Source organism: Terrapene carolina, unplaced genomic scaffold (assembly GCF_002925995.2).
Source record: "Terrapene carolina triunguis isolate 2854851 unplaced genomic scaffold, T_m_triunguis-2.0 Scaffold88, whole genome shotgun sequence".
Lineage (NCBI taxonomy): Eukaryota > Metazoa > Chordata > Testudines > Emydidae > Terrapene > Terrapene triunguis.
The window spans coordinates 35,401,524-35,421,553 of record NW_020664439.1 but is presented as its reverse complement, the minus strand read 5'-3'; the positions used below and the strand labels follow the sequence as shown (position 1 = coordinate 35,421,553).

General features: G+C 43.1%; 1 protein-coding gene across 1 annotated transcript in view; it reads right to left on the bottom strand.

Annotated features, from left to right (window-relative positions):
• The window catches only part of SKIL (SKI like proto-oncogene), a 37,627-nt gene that overhangs the window by 13,082 nt on the left and 4,515 nt on the right, over positions 1-20,030 (bottom strand). Inside the window, exons 3-5 of the mRNA XM_026650035.1 lie at positions 13,647-13,744; positions 3,766-4,004; positions 3,284-3,525 (exon numbers count right to left, since the gene is read on the bottom strand). Coding sequence (XP_026505820.1) covers positions 3,284-3,525; positions 3,766-4,004; positions 13,647-13,744 — 579 coding nt within the window. The remainder of the gene's footprint in view (positions 1-3,283; positions 3,526-3,765; positions 4,005-13,646; positions 13,745-20,030) is intronic.

Below are 20,030 nucleotides of genomic sequence, written 5' to 3'. Positions count from 1 at the left end.
TGAATTCCTTGCTCAATCCACCTGAAAAGAGAGACTTGCCTACTGTGAAGTGATTGAACCCTACTGGGGTTTGAAATACTATTCAATCGTTTTTGATAAATGTTTCTTTTTTAACTCTTGGTGCTGAAGAAAAAAATCAAGATTAAAATTAACACACATTCTAATTAAAAAACAAGCATTATAAAAATCACTATAGCACATATTAAATGGATTAAAAACTGGCTGACAGATGTCAAAACACAATTGTTAGTAGGAAATCATCAATGAGTGGCATGTTTTTACTAGGGTTCTACAGGGATTAATTCTTAGCACTATACTATTCAGTATATATTTTTGTTAAAGATCTGGAAGAAAGATAAAATCACTGCTGATAGAGTTTGCAAACGGCACAAAGATTGGTGGAGTGGAAATAATGACATCATTTATACAGAACACTCTAGATCAGTGCTTCTCAAAGCCGGTCCGCCGCTTGTTCAGGGAAAGCTCCTGGCGGTCCGGGCTAGTTTGTTTACTTGCCGCATCCACAGGTTCAGCCAATCGCAGCTCCCACTGGCCATGGTTTGCCGTCCCAGGCCAATGGGAGCTGCGGGAAGCAGCGCGGGCCGAGGGATGTGCTGGCGGCCCTTCCCACAGCCCCCATTGGCCTGGAGCGGCGGACCGCAACCAGTGGAAGCCGCGATCAGCCGAACCTGCGGACGCGGCAGGTAAACAAACCGGCCCGGACCACCAGGGGCTTTCCCTGAACAAGCGGCGGCCTGACTTTGAGAAGCACTGCTCTAGATCACTTGGTATTCTAGGCACAACAGACAACTTGAGTTTTAATACAGCCAAATGCAAGATCTTACATCCAAGATGGAAGAATGTAGGCCATATTTACTGGATGGGGGGGGACTGTATCCTGGAAAGCAGTGACATTGAAAAGGATTTAGGGGTCAGGGTAGATAACTAACTGACACGAGCTTCGATTGTTATGCATTGGTAAAAGGCTAACAAAATCCTTTTGGCTGTATAAAGAGGAATATCAAATAGAAATTAAAAGATGTCATTATCTCTTTATATGGCCTGGGTGGGACTACTACTGAACAGTGTGTTCAGTTTTGATGTTCACACCTTGAGATGACGTTGAAAATTGAAAAAAATTCAGAGAATTGCTACAAGAATAATTTAAGGTTTGGCGGACATGCTTTACAGAGGGAGACTCAATCTCTTAAAGAGCTCAATCTATTTTATTGAAGTACGGGTTAAGAGGCTACTTGATCACTATCTGTAAGTTCCTACACAAAGGGAGAAGACTCCTGGTACTAATGGGCTCTTTAATCTAGCAGGCAAAGGCATAACGAGATCCAAAGTCTAGAAGTTCAAGCTAGAAAAATTCAAACTGGAAATAATGCACTTTTAAGGAAAAAACAATGAAAGTACTTAACCACTGGAACATCTTATCAAATGTGTGCTTTCTCCATTACATTAAGTCTTTAAATCAAGATTTGATGTTTTCTTAAAAGATATGGTCTAGTTCAGTCATAAATTATTGGCTTTAAGGCAGGAATTACTGGGTGAAGTTCAATGTTTTGTCAGATTAAGTGATCATAAAGGTCCTTTGTGGCCTTCACCTGTAATTCTGCGAAGATGGCTGTGGAGAATGTATTTACCTGCTAACTGAACTAGAGAGTTAACACAGTGAAGTTACTGAAGCCCAGAACTTGCAATTTACTCCATGTAGGACCAAGGATCCGCACACACTGAACCAGTTGCAGGATCAGTGCTAATATTTATTCATTCAGAGTAAAGATTACCACAGTGTCAACAGGACCTATACACCACTGACAGCGCTAAACTTTATCGCAGGGTTTAAGAGGGACTCAAGTAGAGCAAAGGTCCTTGTGCATATGTAGATGCAAACTTCAGGTATAAACAAACAACAAAACTTTATTTCATACTAAACTAAATAAGCATGAAATTCACCCCACTGTAGAGGGTCTGCACAAAGCCTTGGGCACCATGCAAGCCCTTAACCTCTGCAGTGGGCTGAATTTCAGCCTCATTTACTATTAAATTATATTTTCACGTACATAAGCCCTAGAATAAAATTTGGTATACAAATGTAATGTGCATGCATAAAAATTGTGTGAATATAACTTTAGCAAGAATATTAGGTAACTATTTTTGTAATGACAATGCTGTTTAATTCTAGTTAACAACAGAAATATCCTGTAAGAAAAGGAAATTTAAGTACAGTACCTGAACTGTGTTTTAAAAATATATTACACTACTCTGGAAATGACATTTTATTATTGCAGAATTAAATCTTAGCTATCAATGAATGCAGCATTGCTATATTATTTCAAAAGTAAGTGTACCATATTGTACCACATGCAAAAATAAAAGGCAAAGCTTTTGTTACCTGTCAATCCTAAATGCCAATGATAGCTAGTAGAAGGTTGAGATTTTTCTAGTGACCAAACCCCCTCAATTTTTCTACCACAGATATAAACTCAAAGTATAGTTTTATTCATTAAGAATTCTTCCCTTTTGTTAATTTTACTTATAGGTCAAAAGCCTAAGACATGATCTGACAGTATGTGAGAGGTGATCTTAAATTTTACTCAAAACGGAGTCAAATAATTATTGTTCAAGTAGCTAGCAGCTTGCAGCTCATTTGAAATGGTTAAATGTAGAGTAAATTATGTCAACTGCTAGTGAAACAATATTAGACAAAGGAAGGAAGTTTCTATTCCGGTAATGGTTTAGATAGCAGCAAGATCTTAAACTACCTGGCATGTGATAGAAAAAACACAGGGTTTGAATACAGTCAGCTATTAAGCTATACTTTTATTATTAAGGTCATATACTAGTTGAGTATTTAGCCTCCAAACCTACAAATTAACACCATATAGGACCTATGGATATTTTGGTTAAAAACTGGATTTTGACAATTATACTTAAAGAATTCTATTAAAATATGTAATGCACATTGAAAGAAATATCTAAGCACCAAAAATTAATTAGAAAGTGAAGCACGTGGGGTTTTTTTCTCCCAAGCGGTGATCTTGGCAATACACATGTACCAAGATCTGAAACTCGGTAAAATCCATTCAAAATGGCTTTATAGTTTATACTGAAAATGTTAACATAACTTACATTAGAAAGACAATATAGTGAATGTCAGGTTCCTAATATGAAGTATCACTTGTGCTTTATTTTTAATAGTAGTATTGATTCTAGGACCAACAAGCTAACAGGAATAACAGTTTTCTGGTGATAAAATCAAAGGTTGGTACCATACCATTTGAAGCTGCTGCTTCTTTTGCAAAATAGTATTCAGTTTTTCTTGCTGTTTAAGGTAGGTTTTCATTACTTCCTCCATGATTCTTCCCTTGTCATCTTCACAATTGATGTCCTTGATAGGAGCTGGGGCTGAGGTTTGTGCACCATTGCCTACTTCAACCTGGTTAGATTCTGCAGTGGCTTTGGAAGTGGCATGTTCAGATTTCCCTCTTCTTGTAGAATTAGTTGACATAGGTGGATCTTTAAAAGACAAAAAGGTAGCAAAACACTTGTGGAAATTTGTTGGTTGAAATTCCAGATTGCAAAAATACAAAGCAACCTATAAGTCTATGTAAAATGCATAAGAATGTAGAAAAAGAATGAAGTAATATATGAAAATTACAAAATTGGCTTACCTTTCATCTTTACTAAAATAGATATTATTGGGTATAAAAACTGAAAGAACATGAAAGCAAGTTTCAAATTTCATTATCTACTCACCCACACTTTTATGCAGTTCTGTGCTGGTTTTTAAGTCGATTTTTTCCTGCTCTTCAAGAGAGAGCTCTGGATAGGAGGCAGCTTTTTTGTGTTTAACACTATTGACTTGTTTCTGTGACTGTCCAGGTAAAGATTTAATTACTTCTGAAATCTTGACTGCTGTTTTTGTAGCTTCTTTACATTGCAATGTAAGGGATACATTTGGAGCAACCACTTTATCACACATGTAAAGGTAATAGCTGAAAGAGTAGAATAGCAAAATTAACAAGAAAAACTAAGATTTAACAGAAGTGAATTAAAGCAGCAGTAAGTTATATTTAAGATGATTTCAAATATCAAATGTTTTATAAGTATAAAAAATTTGCAAGAAAAAAATAAATGAATGCCAGAGGATGTTGTGAAGGTCAAGACTATAAACAGGGTTCAAAAAAGAACTAGATAAATTCATGGAGGATAGGTCCATCAATGGCTATTAGCCAGGATGGGCAGGGATAGTGTCCCTAGCCTCTGTTTGCCAGAAGCTGGGAATGGGAGACAAGGAACAGATCATTTGTTCTGTTCAGTCCCTCTGGGGCACCTGGCATTGGCCGCTGTTGGAAGACGGGATACTGGGCTAGATGGACCCTTGGTCTGACCTAGTATGTTCGTTCTTATGTTCCCTTTTTAAATTGTTCTTGTATAATAGAAAGCATAGCTATCTACTGAATCTTTATGCAGTGATTACATAATCTAGGATCTTCAGAACCAAATCAAGTGGAGGAATCCAATTTTCAATTGATTGCTTTAACATGACATACAAATTCCTCATTTGGATGCAAAAAATAAAATTAAAAATATAAAGGCACTTATGCATGTTAAATGACTATTTTAGTTTCTCAAGTATTAATCTGAGGATTCAAATGTTGGATATGGACATCCATTAAAGATTCTTCTTTTAAAAACTGGGTTCAGAGTCTCTAGATTGTTACAAGACACCTTAGAACTCTTACAACTCTTTCATTAACAGTATGTCACTGTAATAAGTTGTTAGAGAAGATTACCAAGGTGAAATCAGCAGTTGCACTCGGAGATTAATCATATTCCTTACTCAGTTAACTAAGTGGGATGTTAAAAGGGTCATTTCTTCTCTGAAAATTATTTTTGAGAGCCTACTTCATTCAGTACCAAAAATAAATTTATATTTAATCACCAATACATCAGTCACACAGCAAATATATTTTTTCACAGAAAGACTTCACATCTTAGATGACAGCAAAAAGACAGAAGGAAAGCATTATAGTCATACAGTTTCGAAAAATCATAATTAAATGATTATATTTTCAGTTCAGAAGAAAACTTCCCACCAATCTTAACTATTAGGTCTTGTGCAATGTTCCCTCTAATTTTTTATATCCATGTGCGGAATGAATTTTGTTATGTGCACCAATATGGAGGTGATGTGTGGCAAGGGTGGGGCTGAGGGGTTTGGAGTGTGGGAGGGGTCCCTAGCCTCTGTTGAGTTCTAGCAACAATCCTAGTTCTGCAACAACATGAGATGGCAACAACATCTTCCTGTCCATGCAGCATATCACCAGAGAGTAGACTGACAAAAGCCAGAGTTATAGAAGCCACAGAAGAAGTCAGACAAGCAGCATCATGTATGTGCATGTTGACATATGGCCCAACCCTCCATGGCAGGCCAGTATCATTGTAGATAAGCTTGATTTTTATCTTGAGTAGTAGTAATTGCAATGACAGGAATTGTCCTCGAGAAGATGCACTCTCTCTTACCTGTAATTGACCATAATTTCCATGAACTCTATCATCTGTGATAGAATATGAGATGATTTTTCAATAGTTCACTAGGAGGCTCATCTGAGCAAACAGAGAGTGCATATTTGAGGTTTATCATCATCTCCTGTTGGGATCTGTCTCTGATCAGCCAATAGTCCAGATAAGGATAGACTTGGATGACCCGTCTTCTTGGTGCGCCACTACCAGAGGTGAAAGTAAGCCAGTACACCCCGGTACGGCGGGAGCCCCAGGCCCTTTAAATTGCCGCCAGAGCCCCACTGCTGGAGCCCTGGGGTAGCAGTGGGCTCCGGGGGTTATTTAAAGGGCCGGGGTTCCCGCTACCTCTACTGCCCTGGGCCCTTTAAATAGCCCCAGAGCCCTAAAGGGCCCGGGGCAGTAGAGGCAGTGGAGTCCTGGGCCCTTTAAATAGCCCCCGGAGTCCTGCTGACGGAGCCCTGGGGTAGCAGCGGCAGCCGGGGGCTCCGGCAGCGGTTTAAAGGGCCCAGGACGGTAGTGGTGACCGAGCCCGGGGCCCGGCAAAACTGTTGCCGGAGCCCCCGGCTGCCGCTGCTACCCCGGCGGGGGAGGGGAAGGCACTTACCGGTACACGGCGGGCCGGGACTGGCTCTGACCCCCATCCCCGCCCCTTCCACTCAAGGCCCTGCCCCTTCCGGGGGCCAGAGCCGGCCCCAACTGAGCCCCGTACCAGTAAGTCCCTATTTCTACTTTCACGCCTGGCCACTACCACTGTTAGGCTGAGTCGGAATGGCAGTAGTTTGTATTAGTAGAGATCTGGCCCTACTGTGAACCACAAGTAGTTTCTGTGGGCCAGGTTGATGGCTATGTGAAAGTACATGTTCTGTAAGTCAAAAGCCATGAACCAATAAAGCGCATGAAGAGATGGAACGACGGAGGTAAGTGTTACCATCTTGCATATGAGGCCATGTATGTATTTGTTCAATCCTAGTTCTCTGGATCCTGATCAAAGACCAACCCCTTTTCTTCTTTGGGATATGAAAATATTGGGAGTAGAAACCTCTTCTCCTATATCCTAGAAGTGGTACCTCTGTGGCAGTGTTCCCCCTAATTTTTACGTCCATGTGCGGAATGAATTTTGTTATGTGCACCAATATGGAGGTTATGTGTGGTGAAGGTGGGGCCGAGGGGTTCGGGGGGTTGGAGGGGGCTCAGGGCTGGGGCAGAGAGTTGGGGTGCAGCGGGGTGAGGGCTCTGGCTGGGTGTGCGGACTCTGGGGTAGGGCCGGGGATGAGGGGATTGGAATGCGGGCTCCTCTCCCCAGCCAGGGCAGTTCCGGTGGGCCTGGGTTGGGCCAGGTGAGGGGCTCCTCACCCCGGCAGTTCTGGCGGGCCTGGGCTGGGCCGGGCCGGGTGAGGGGCTCCTCCCTCCGGCAGCTCCGGCGGGCCTGGGCTGGGCCAGGCCTGGGGAGGAGCTCCTCTCCCCAGCAGCTCCAGCAGGCCTGGGCTGGGCTGGGGGAGGGGCTCCTCTCCCCAGAAGCTGCAGCGGGCCTGGGGGAGGGGCTCCTCTTCCCCAGCCACAGCAGTTCCGATGGGCTTAGGCTGGGCCAGGGGAGGGGCGCCTCTCCTCACCTGAACAGCCCATAATAGCCTGCTGTGCAGCTGCACAGTTACAGGAAACTTAGCTTTGTGGCTCCTAGACAAACAATGAGGACACTTATTTTTGTACCAGTTTCTCGCAAGAAGGGTCCCTGCAGAGGGATGGGGAAGAAAGGTGGGTGGAGGCAAGGAGTAGAAATGGATGTGGTAGCCTTGGGTGATGATATCTAGCACCCATTTGTTGGCTGTTATAGCATCCCACACCCAGTCGCAAGGGGTTCTCAAAGGTAGTAACAAGCTCTGGATTGGCTCCAGTGTCATTCTCGACACTCCTATCAAACCTGCTGTCTCTACGATTGCCAGATGTGTGACTAAAGAGATTGACAATGGGCATCTCTTGGAGTAGGTAGATATCTCTTGGCAGGCACTCAGGTTGTCAAGCTTAAGAATAGGACAGCGTCCTCTACTTGTGGGGCTGATATTTATGTTTTTCAGGAGGGTGCCAGGGTTTAAATCCCTAAGGATCGCAGATAAAGGGAGCACTTTGTTCTGTGACTAAAGAGCTCCAACCCTTTAAGAGGCATGTTCCCTATGGTAGTTTACACCTCTTTCGGTACACCGGATGCTAGAAGCCATGAGGACCGCCTCATCATGATGGCCATCGATCTCCCACCCCATGCTGATATCAGCTGTGTCCATGGCCACTTGCAATGCCATTTCAGCAACCATTTGACCCTTTACTGATTTTTTTTAAAAAGCAACAGAGGGTCCTGTGGCACCTTTAAGACTAACAGATGTATTGGAGCATAAGCTTTCGTGGGTGAATGCCCACTTCGTCAGACGCATGTAATGGAAGTTTCCAGAGGCAGGTATAAATATGCAGGCAAGAATCAGTATGGAGATAACGAGGTTAGTTCAATCAGGGAGGGTGAGGTCCTCTGCTAGCAGTTGAGGTGTGAACACCAAGGAAAGAGAAACTGCTTCTGTAGTTGGATAGCCATTCACAGTCTTTGTTTAATCCTGATCTGATGGTGTCAAATTTGCAAATGAACTGAAGCTCAGCAGTTTCTCTTTGGAGTCTGGTCCTGAAGTTTTTTTGCTGTAAGATGGCTACCTTTACATCTGCTATTGTGTGGCCAGGGAGGTTGAAGTGTTCTCCTACAGGTATTTGTATATTGCCATTCCTGATATCTGACTTGTGTCCATTTATCCTCTTACATAGTGACTGTCCAGTTTGGCCAATGTATATAGCAGAGGGGCATTGCTGGCACATGATGGCATATATAACATTGGTGGACGTGCAGGTGAATGAACTGGTGATGTTGTAGCTGATCTGGTTAGGTCCTGTGATGGTGTTGCTGGTGTAGATATGTGGGCAGAGTTGGCATTGAGGTTTGTTGCATGGATTGGTTCCTGAGTTAGAGTTGTTATGGTGCGGTGCATGGTTGCTGGTGAGAATATGCTTAAGGTTGGCGGGTTGTCTGTGGGTGAGGATTGGCCTGCCTCCCAAGGTCTGTGAAAGCGAGAGATCATTGTCCAGGATGGGTTGTAGATCACTGATGATGCGTTGGAGAGGTTTAAGCTGAGGACTGTAGGTGATGGCCAGTGGAGTTCTGTTGGTTTCTTTCTTGGGCTTGTCTTGTAACAGGAGGCTTCTGGGTACACGTCTGGCTCTGTTGATTTGTTTCCTTATTTCCTTGTGGGGGTATCGTAGTTTTGAGAATGCTTGGTGAAGATCTTGTAGGTGTTGGTCTCTGTCTGAGGGTTGGAGCAGATGTGGTTGTACCTCAGCGCTTGGCTGTAGACGATGGATAGTGTGGTGTGTCCGGGGTGGAAGCTGGAGGCATGAAGGTAGGCGTAGCGGTCGGTGGGTTTTCGGTATAGGGTGGTGTTAATGTGACCATCGCTTATTTGTACTGTGGTGTCTAGGAAGTGGACCTCCCGTGTAGATTGGTCCAGGCTGAGGTTGATGGTGGGGTGGAAGCTGTTGAAATCGTGGTGGAATTCTTCCAGGGTCTTCTTCCCATGGGTCCAGATGATTAAGATGTCATCAATGTAGCATAGGTAGAGAAGGGGTGTGAGTGGACGAGAGCTGAGGAAGCGTTGTTCCAGGTCAGCCATAAAAATGTTGGCATATTGTGGGGCCATGTGGGTGCCCATGGTGGTGCCACTGGTCTGGAGGTATATATTGTCACCAAATTTGAAATAATTGTGCGTGAGGATAAAGTCACAGAGCTCAGCAACCAGTTGTGCTGTGTCATCATCAGGGATACTGTTCCTGACAGCTTGTATTCCAGCTGTGTGTGGGATGTTTGTGTAGAGAGCCTCCACATCCATGGTGGCTAGGATGGTGTTTTCTGGGAGGTCACCAATGCATTGTAGTTTTCTCAGGAAATCAGTGGTGTCACGGAGATAGCTGGGAGTGCTGGTGGCATAGGGTCTGAGCAGAGAGTCCACATATCCGGATAGTCCTTCAGTGAGAGTGCCAATTCCAGAGATGATGGGGCGTCCAGGATTTCCAGGTTTGTGGATCTTGGGAGGTAGATAGAATAACCCCGGTCGGGGCTCTAAGGCTATGTTGATTTGTTCCTGTGTTAGTGTAGGGAGTGTCCTGAGTAGATGGTGCAGTTTCTTAGTATATTCCTCAGTGGGACCTGAGAAAAGCGGCCTGTAGAATTTGGTATTGGAGAGTTGTCTGGCAGCCTCCTTCTGGTAGTCAGATCTGTTCATGATGACAACAGCACCTCCTTTATCAGCCTCTTTGATTATAATGTCAGGGTTGTTTCTGAGGCTGTGGATGGCATTGCGTTCTGCATGACTTAGGTTATGAGGCAAGCGATGTTGTTTTTCTTACATCTTACAGCAAAAAAACTTCAGGACCAGACTCCAAAGAGAAACTGCTGAGCTTCAGTTCATTTGCAAATTTGACACCATCAGATCAGATTAAACAAAGACTGTGAATGGCTATCCAACTACAGAAGCAGTTTCTCCTTCCTTGGTGTTCACACCTCAACTGCTAGCAGAGGACCTCACCCTCCCTGATTGAACTAACCTCGTTATCTCCATACTGATTCTTGCCTGCATATTTATACCTGCCTCTGGAAACTTCCATTACATGCGTCTGACGAAGTGGGCATTCACCCACAAAAGCTTATGCTCCAATACATCTGTTAGTCTTAAAGGTGCCACAGAACCCTCTGATGCTTTTTACAGATCCAGACTAACACGGCTACTCCTCTGATACTTGATTTTTTTTTAGTTCTTCCCTATTCTCCTGGGGATCTTAGGAAGGGAGTGACCCTTTCCCGGGTGAGGAAGTTATTTTGCAAACAGGGCCTGGTAGTTCGCAACCTGGAACTGCAGTGAGGCAAAAGAGTATACTTTGAACCCAGAGCATTCCAGTTTCTTTGAGTCTTTACCTTTAGGTGTATCCTTTGTGTCCTGTGTTTGGGTGGGCATAGAAAGATTCAAAGCCATTTGGGGGCACCTTGTATCTCTTTTCCATTCATTTAGATGTGGGACGAAAAGTAGACAGTGTTTGCCAAAGTCCCTTTGCCAGCTCAGCTATACTCTCTTTGAAAGGTAAGTGATCCTGGATGGAATTGTAGAGCTCAGTATACGAAAAAGTTTGTGGGATTTCCCCTGGATGACTGTGGTTTCAATGTCCAGGATCTCCGTGATCTGGGACAGAAGGTCCCAAAAAGCCTCAAAGTTGACTGCTGTGCTACTGCTTTATCTGATGACAGAAATGAATCCTTAGGTGGAGAGTGAGATTGTTGCTGTCCCTCAGTTGTCACTTGCTCCTGGATGTAGACCTCTGGTTCTGGAGTGAGTTGCCTGGCTAATGATGCTTCTGGGAAGTAAGATGTCCTTTGCCTCAATGTATGAGAGAGACGTCTGCTCCGGAACATATCTGACACTGGTCCCCAGCACGGCCAGAATGGCCAAGGTGGCACGCTAAAAGGGTGCTGGCCAGGTTAAGGATGGTCGTCCCAGTGCCATTCATGGCTTGCCGGAGGTGGGGCCCAGAATTGGTGGCCTCCAGAACTCTCCCTAGGGCCACTCTCCAATAGTAGGGGAGAGAGATCTCTATACAACATCGGCAAGAATGATTTGGCAATGGAGTATACTTCCTCAAACAGTGGGGCTGTACAGTGGCATGATCCAAGTGCTAGGAGAGCCTGCGCTGGTCGCTGATTGGAGCAGTGGATGTCTCCAGTTCCTACATTTAGGTATAGCTCAAACCCTTGACAGATTTGGCTACCAGTCCTAAGGTCAATGGTGAGGCCAGCACCAGGACTTCCTTACCACTTGCTACATCAGCTGACTGGCTTTTCTTGTCTAATTTGGGAGCCATAGGAATTTGGAAGCTTTACCTTTGGAGAAGCAGGGTTTTGAGTCCTTTTTGTGAGGTGGTCCGATGTGGTGCTTGGCACAGTGTTTGCACTCCATCCAGCCTTGCCTTTCAGAGTCTCCCTTTGGTGTTAGTGGCACACACGCTGAACTAGTCAGAGATGGTGCCAAGGTAGTTGGTGTAGAAGTCATCATCATTGAAGTTATCAGTACTAATGTTGTTGGCTCCTTCTTCAATGTATTCTTCTTTTCGAAACCCCAGAGTATGGTGTCTGCTTGAGGAATGCTAGCAGATTATTTCTTTGGCTCAGGTTGAGCCATTAGCATCTCCTCTGGGTCATAAGTGACCTGCATGGACTGCTCTAACAGATGTAAACTGAGCCGAGCGTCACTGGACTTGTGAATCCTTGAGGGGAAAGACCAGCACATAGAGCACCTGTCTGGGATGTGGCTCTCTCCCAAGTGGGAAAGGCATAGACTGTGTCCATCCATAAGTGGGATGAGGCCATCGCAGGACAAGCAGGGTTTGAACCTGACAGCTTAGTCCACCATGAAAAGAGGCAACCACTGCAAAGCTCCTCACCTAGCCATAACACAGTGTGTCTGGCAGAGCGGAAGAGCATTGATGTGCATGAGTGGCCCCCATAAACATGGCTATTCAAAGGAATCTTATCTCACGCACATGAGACACACATGCACCTACAGTGGAATCCACATTGACACATACTCAAAGAAAAAACATTGTTTTTCTGACTGCTATAGGGATGAAGTGAGTGCTATACTAAAGAAATGTGCTTGGTTTGTGAAATCAAGGCGCTGGTGAGACCTCACTTGGAGTACTGTGTGCAGTTCTGGTCTCCTACGTTTAAAAAGGATGAATTCAAACTGGAACAGGTACAGAGAAGGGCCACTAGGATGATCCGAGGAATGGAAAACCTTTCCTATGAAAGGAGACTCAAGGAGCTCGGTTTGTTTAGCCTAACCAAAAGAAGGCTGAGGGGGGATATGATTGCTCTCTTTAAATACATCAAAGGGATAAATACCAGGGAGGGAGAGGAATTATTTCAGCTCAGTACTAATGTGGACACGAGAACGAATGGATATAAACTGGCCGTGGGGAAGTTTAGGCTTGAAATTAGACGAAGGTTTCTAACCGTCAGAGGGGTGAAATTTTGGAACAGCCTTCCGAGGGAAACGGTGGGTGCAAAAGACCTCTCTGGCTTCAAGATTAGGCTAGATAAGTTTATGGAGGGAATGGTTTAATGGGATAACGTGATTTTAGTCAATTAGGTAATAAAGTGCCATCGCTGGTAAAATGTGGGTCTGGCTAGAGAATCTTGCCTGTATGCTCGGGGTTCTACTGATCGCCATATTTGGGGTCGGGAAGGAATTTTCCTCCAGGGTAGATTGGCAGAGGCCCTGGAGGTTTTTCGCCTTCCTCCGCAGCATTGGGCAGGGGTCGCAAGCTGGAGGATTCTCTGCGACTTGAAGTCTTTAAATCACGATCTGGAGACTTCAACAGCTGAGTTAAGTGAAAGTGGGTGGGTCAGCTTTTGTGGCCTGCATCATGCGGGAGGTCAGACTAGATGACCATAATGGTCCCTTCTGACCTTTAAGTCTATGAGTCTAAATCAGGGAACCAACTAATCAACTGCAGTAGTCAGCATTTTACAGACATGTCATCAGAAGGGGGAGGTCTCACCTTGCTTCAATGTAGAATACAAACTATGGAAAGAGTTGGTCCTAGTTATATATGAAAATTATGTTTCAATTATGGCATTAATGAGGTGTGTGGCTTTCTACACACACATTAAGTTACACAGAGGTTAGAATTTAGCATCCACCACAAAGCCATTTTTACTTTGAAAAGTGACTCAGTGTAATTGCACTTTCCAATTTTTTTCAGTTCAACAATGCTCAAACATCTCTATTAAGCAAAACAAAGTTACTATTAAGTGAGGTATCATTTGTTTATTAGCACTAAGCATGACAACTTCACTACCTTACACTAAAAAAATCCAGTAGACTTAACTTATCCTTGTGCAATATGCTGCAATTTTCCCATAAAATTTCAGTTAACAAGTAAAGTTATAATTACATTTTAAAACCTAAAATAATCTTTGAATCATTAAAGAACTATTATACTGAACATACACATTTCTGTAGAAGATGTTCAGTTACCTGGGATGGACGAATGAATGTGATTGAGTAACAGGGTCTGCTTCATGCTTTATAACTGGATACCATTGCTGCAATTCTAGGCTTTGCTGAGGATCTGCCTGAAATAAAAATAAATAAATAAAACCAATTTAGGGTTGTTTTTACTCATCTTTCAACTTCTAACAAGTCAGCTTTGCTAAAGAGTTAGTAAAAATGTTATTCAATTATTAATGGCATTTATACAATAAACTCATTTTATTTCAAGCTGGGCAGCATAAGGCAGATGGGGATGGGGGAACAGAGAGAGGAGAAAGGAAATATAGGCCAATGAAGAGCAGCAATGTGGGGCAAGGAAAGCTGCATGACCTCTAATTTGTCCCATCCAACTATGGGTAAAGATGAAACTGCATTAAATATAAACATAGAACTTTCACCTATGCTAGTCTAAAATTGGCTCAGAGACACAACACAAATGGATTATTTTTCAAGTACGGCATCTCAGGAACTGATAACTCTTAGACTGAAATATGGCATGCAAAAAGACAGAATGGGTGTCTACACTGCAAATATTTACCTTAAAGCTACAGATATTAACTTCTTGATTCAAAAGAAAGATCCTGCTTATTTATTTTAGAAATGTATTGTGTTACACATAAATTCAACTTTAACAATATCTATATTAGCTATATCTAGAAAGCAAGAGGGAAAAAGTAGTAATATGCACTTTATCCCTGAGCCTAGTCTTCATACTGAACTGCATTGGAAAACACCTTAAAAATCCATACAAAGATTTCATTGGCTTTCCAAATTTCTGTCAGAAGCATACTATAATTATATGTAGTAAAGGGAAGTAGAACCCAGGACTGCTAATGGGGGCAAGGGCAGGGCCCATGCTGCAATGAAATGTTCACCTCACTTTACACAGTTGTCACGTACTTTATTGCAAAATGAAGTCTACAAAAAAAAAAAAGCAGCAGCAAATTACTCCAATCACACACTAGGGGATTTTACGAGTCATAGATTTCTGTTTATAGAGGAGGGACAGATTCACCACAATAACATGACTAAACATTGTTATCTTGAAATACTGACATACTTTAGATATTGCTAGGGAATGACATCTTAAAAGCCTTCCTCATTTCATATTTGAATAGAAATTCTTGTTCATTTTGTTTCAAGAATATGGAGCCTGGCAAACATTCCTGATCAATTTCTGGCAATATTCAATGCTCCACTGTGCCAAAAGCAGTAATATTACCACAAGAGAGTCTGATACACACATGAACAACACACATATTTTAACACCTATGAAAATTTTTTTTTAAAGTGTGCACACATATATCTACCAGTATATAACAACCTTGCAGTAGGAATCCCAAAAATAAGTTCTCATAACTACATCCTTAGCTGTTGAAAGAATACCTGATTAGATAAGCGTACCTTGCACTTCGCCCTGTAGAGTCAAACTTGAACTCTAACAGACCGTGACAGAGAGCAAGTTCGTAGCCAACAACCTTCCAACCAGAATCTTCAGTCTACCAAGTTCAATCTTAGGAACTACGGTAAAATCAAGAATGCCCCCTACTGATCTCAGGACAGGATACTGGGAAGATGTAGGCCCCAAAGGAGCTAGGTCCCAGAATGGTAAAAGCTTTTAAGACAATAAATACTACCTTAAATGTAAAGGATTTGAAATACAGAGAACACACAACTTCCACACAAATGGCCTGAGAAGCTGGATTCCAGTCTATTAGTGAGGTCATTCTGATAATTTAAGTACTTTATATTCATTCTTCTACTTATATAATGGCTATTGTACAGTATGATTTTTACTTTTATCATTTCTGGATTACATTATCTCCACCTTTTATATCAGATGTTTTAACTTACAGATGACCTTTTATACAATTATGTTATACATTACTATGCTATCAGACCGTTTTTTAATGCACATGTTCTCCTTCGGTGTCTATTTCACAACTGAATTATTCCAAATACAATGAAAATGTTACTTGGTAAAGCCTCTGGCAGATACATTTAAATATATAATTGAAATGTTTTCCTAAAAACATTTTCTCTCATTCACTGTCCAGGTCCAGCCATTCTAAACCAAACTATTAATAACATTTTCAGCCCCTGAGGGAAAGTGTCTATTTAAATATAGACTGCATATGCACATATAAGCACATCCAACCAAATCACAGATTTTAAGTAGTTAACAGATATTTAAATATACTATACATAAAAAGACATTATCAAAGCTGGTAAGCCTAAAATTTGACCTCATTTTACTCATGTTTGTAAAGGCTATATAAAAATCATTTTTACATAAAACAAATGCTTCCAGGCTCTTTTCTAAACAAAACCAAAACAAATAAAGTCATTGCCAAAAAATTAATAAAAGTATGAATATAAAATGAAGAAATGTATTTATATTTGAATCATGGTAGCATCTAGGGCCTCAGTCAGGGATCTGAAGACCACTGTGGTAGGTACTGAACAAACAAATAACTCAGACCCTTTCTGTCCCAAAAAAGCTCACAAGGTAAGACAAGACATAACACGTGAATGAAAGACAAATGGTGATGTAATGGAGTGGGAAGATAAGGTATCAGTTAAATGAGCATAGTAGGTAGTGGTTTCAGCTCATAACCTGCTTAGCCATTATCAGCTGACAGGGGTTTGTATTGGGTTTTTTTGGTTTTTGGTTTTGGTTGGTTGGTTGTTTTTTGTTGGTTTGTTTTTAAGTACTACTGCAGAGGTAGGATTTAAGGAGAGATTCAGAAGAAAAACTGTTGACTCTGCAGATTATGACTGGGCGTTTTCCCCATACCTACTGAGCAGTGTGGCGGCACTTGTGGGAAAAGCAGACTAGAAGGCAATCAAAACAGAGATCATGGACAGAGCAAAGGTGAAGGTCAACAGTATAAGATAATACATCTAGGTAAGGTGGGGTTAAATAGTCTTTACATTTAAAATCCTTCATCAGAAGCATAGTCAATGGAGGGATGCAAAGAGGTAGAGGTCGGGTGGTCAGAGCAATGTTCTACTAAAATGATCCTACCAGCATTCTGAATAAACTAAAGGGAGACCAAAGTGGGCGTGGGTGAGAAGACGACTGCAGCAGTCAAGGCCAGGGAGGAGGAGATCACATTGATCATGGCAAGAGTTTAAGCAGCCTGGACAGACAGTTGTTAGATCTTTGAACTGGTACATAAAAAGCGGCAAGATTTAGACACTGCCTATATATGTGGGTCCAGAGATAGGGCTGTGATGACATTCAGGCTACCTGGGCCTTCGTGAAAGGAAAGGAAGGCAATGGCTTGGGGGAGATGCCAGCTCAGTTTTGATTACATATGAACAGAAGAACAGGCATACTGGGTCAGACCAATGATCCATCTAGCCCAGTATCCTGTCTCTGATAGTGGTCAGTGCCAGTTGGAGGTTGAAGGACACCTGGAGCATGGGGTTGCATTCCTGACCATCTTGGTTAATAGCCACTGATGGACCTATCCTCCATTAACTTATCTAATTATTTTTTGAACCGTTATACTTTTGGACTTCACAACATCCCATGGCAATGAGTTCCACAGGTTGACTGTATACTGTGTGAAGAAATATTTCCTTTTTTTTTTAATTGTATTAATTTCATTGGACAACCACTAGTTCATGTGTTATGTGAAAGGGTAAATAAAACGTCCCTAGTCACTTTCTCCATACCATTCATAATTTTATAGAGCTCTATCATACCTCCCCTTAGTTGTCGCTTTTCTATGATGAACAGTCCCAGTCTTTTTTCTCCCTCCTCATACTGAAACTGTTCCATACCCTAATCATTTTCATTGCTCGTCTCTGAAACTTTTCCACTTCTAATATATCTTTTTTGAGATGGGGGACCAAAACTGCATGCAACATATAAGGTGTGGGTGTACCATGGATTTATGTAGTGGCATTATGATATTTTCTGTCTTATTATCTACCCCTTTCCTAACATTGTTAGCTTTTTTGACTTCCACTGCACATTTAGCAGATCTTTTCAGGGACCTATCCACAATGACTGCAAGATGTCTTTGATGAGTGGTAACAGCTAATTTAGAGCTCAACATTTTGTATGTATAGCTAGGATTATTTTTTCTAATGTGTATTACTTTGCATTTATCAACATTGAATTTCATCCGCCTTTTGTCACCCAGTTTAGTGGGATCTCTTTGTAACTCTTCACAGTCAGCTTTTGACTTATCAATCTTGAATAATTTTTTGTATTACCTGCAAATTTTGCCACCTCACTGTTCTTCCCCTTTTCCAGATCATTTATGCTGAACAGCACTGGTACCAATATATATCTTGGAGGGCCCCTTCCATTGCTATAGCAAGTATCTATGCTACAGCACCATACCTGCTGTACCGCAGCTATGCTACTGTAGCACTTGTAGTGTAGACGTGCCATTGAGGAGATCATTAGAGAGTTTAGTGAGAGCAGTTTCAATGGAATGGAAATTGGATTGTTGAGAGTCAAGAACTGAGCTGAATGAGAGAAAGTCAATACATCAGCTATAGACAGTCAATTCAGTTAGCTTGGAGGTGAAGGGGAAAAGGGAAATAATGTTGGTGAAACCGTTTGGGTCAAGGGTGTTTTATTTTTTAAGATAGGTGAGATCAAAGCATACTTGTATTGTGAGGGGAATGAATCTGGAGAGTGAAAACTTCAGAAGAAAAGTGAGGCAACTAGGGGTCTGGAAGTGGCAGTGCTCAAGGAGCTTGATTTTATTACTTTCAATTCTTTATTCAGTAATTTTTAAAACTGAATTTGTGTTATTGTTTTCCTGTTCTGCAGGTGCCTTATGTTTCATTCTCTTTTGTTTCCCTTTAGCAGCAAGAAATAGGAGTGGGGCAGTCCAAAGTTATCATAAAATTGTATTTATCATTCTATTTCCATGTCCTCCTTTGCTGGGGGGAGGGGGAGAAGAGTTCTGCAAGGGTGAACAAGAAAAGACAACACAAACTTAATACTACCGCTGCTGCCCTCAGACCTGCTCTGAGCTGGTGGGTTTCATGGACTAGACCCAGCAGAGACCACCTGAACATTGCCCTTGTTACTTTTGGGCCTGCATACAACCAGCTTGAGAAGTGACAGAGCCAGTGCTTTAGACTGTCAAAACTGTCACTGAGAGGTAGAAAGCACAGAAAGAATATTTGTACTTTTGCAGCTGCTATACCAGTGTGTGGCACTGAAATGATAGAGTGATGTAGTGGTTAATCATTCTAGGAGCAAGCACACCACCAACCATACTATGAACAGCTGTGCACACTAGTAATAATTGTATGTGTGGAAGGAGGATGTGCTACAGGCATGCTATAATGTTAAAATGTCAAAATTCTCTATGGGCCTATTAATAACTGTCACATTACTGTTGTAAAGTGGGCAGCCCCAGGTCCCTACACTGATGGTTTCTCAGGACTTGATTCCAAGGGGTGCCAACTACCTGTAACGTTCATGGCCAGCTGCTGCTCCCATTGAATTGGATGGAAAAACTTGCACCCACTTTAATGGGTGTGTGATCAGGCCTGTAGCTTGAAAGTGGACAGGTAAATGCTTCAAAGAACACAATATAACCCAACAGGAAGAGGGAAGCATTTCAAAACCTCAAAGTTTAAACTCTCCCTACAGAAAAATTAATACACCTCTACCCCGATAAAATGCGGTCCTCGGGAGCCAAAAAATCTCACTGTGTTATAGGTGAGACCGCATTACATCAGAGTAGGGAGAGAAACCACTTTTACTGCTCCCCACCCCAGCTTCTTTCCGCCCCCCCCCAAGGCTTGCCACGCCAATCAGCTGTTTGGCCTGGCAAGCCTGGAAGGGGGTTAGGGGGAGCGGAGCAGCGGCGGCGTGCTCAGGGGAGGAGGCGGAGATGAGCTGGAGCGGGGAGCAGTTCCTCTGCGCCCCCACGTTACTTGCTGCGGCCCTCCCCATGGCCCCTCCGCCCCAACTCTCCTCCGCTCCATCTCCGCCCACAAGCACGCCGCAGCTCCGCTTCCCCCCCGTTCCCTCCCAGGCTTGCCGCGCCAATCAGCTGTTTTGCACGGCAAGCCTGAGAGGGAGGAGAAGCGGGGCTGAGCAGCACGCTCGTGGGAGGAGGCGGAGCGGAGGTGAGCTGGGGCAGGGGGGCCGCAGCAAGTAAAGGGGGGAGCGCAGAGGAACCACTCCCCACCCCAGCTCACCTCCGCTCCACCACCTCCTCCTCCTCCCACGAGCACGCTGTTCAGCTCCGCTTCTCCTCCCTCCCAGGCTTGCCACGCAAAACAGCTGATTGGCGCGGCAAGCCTGGGAGGGAGGGGAGAGAAGCGGATCTGCGGCGTGCTCGTGGGAGGCGGCAGAGCCGAGGTGAGCTGGGGCGGGGGGGG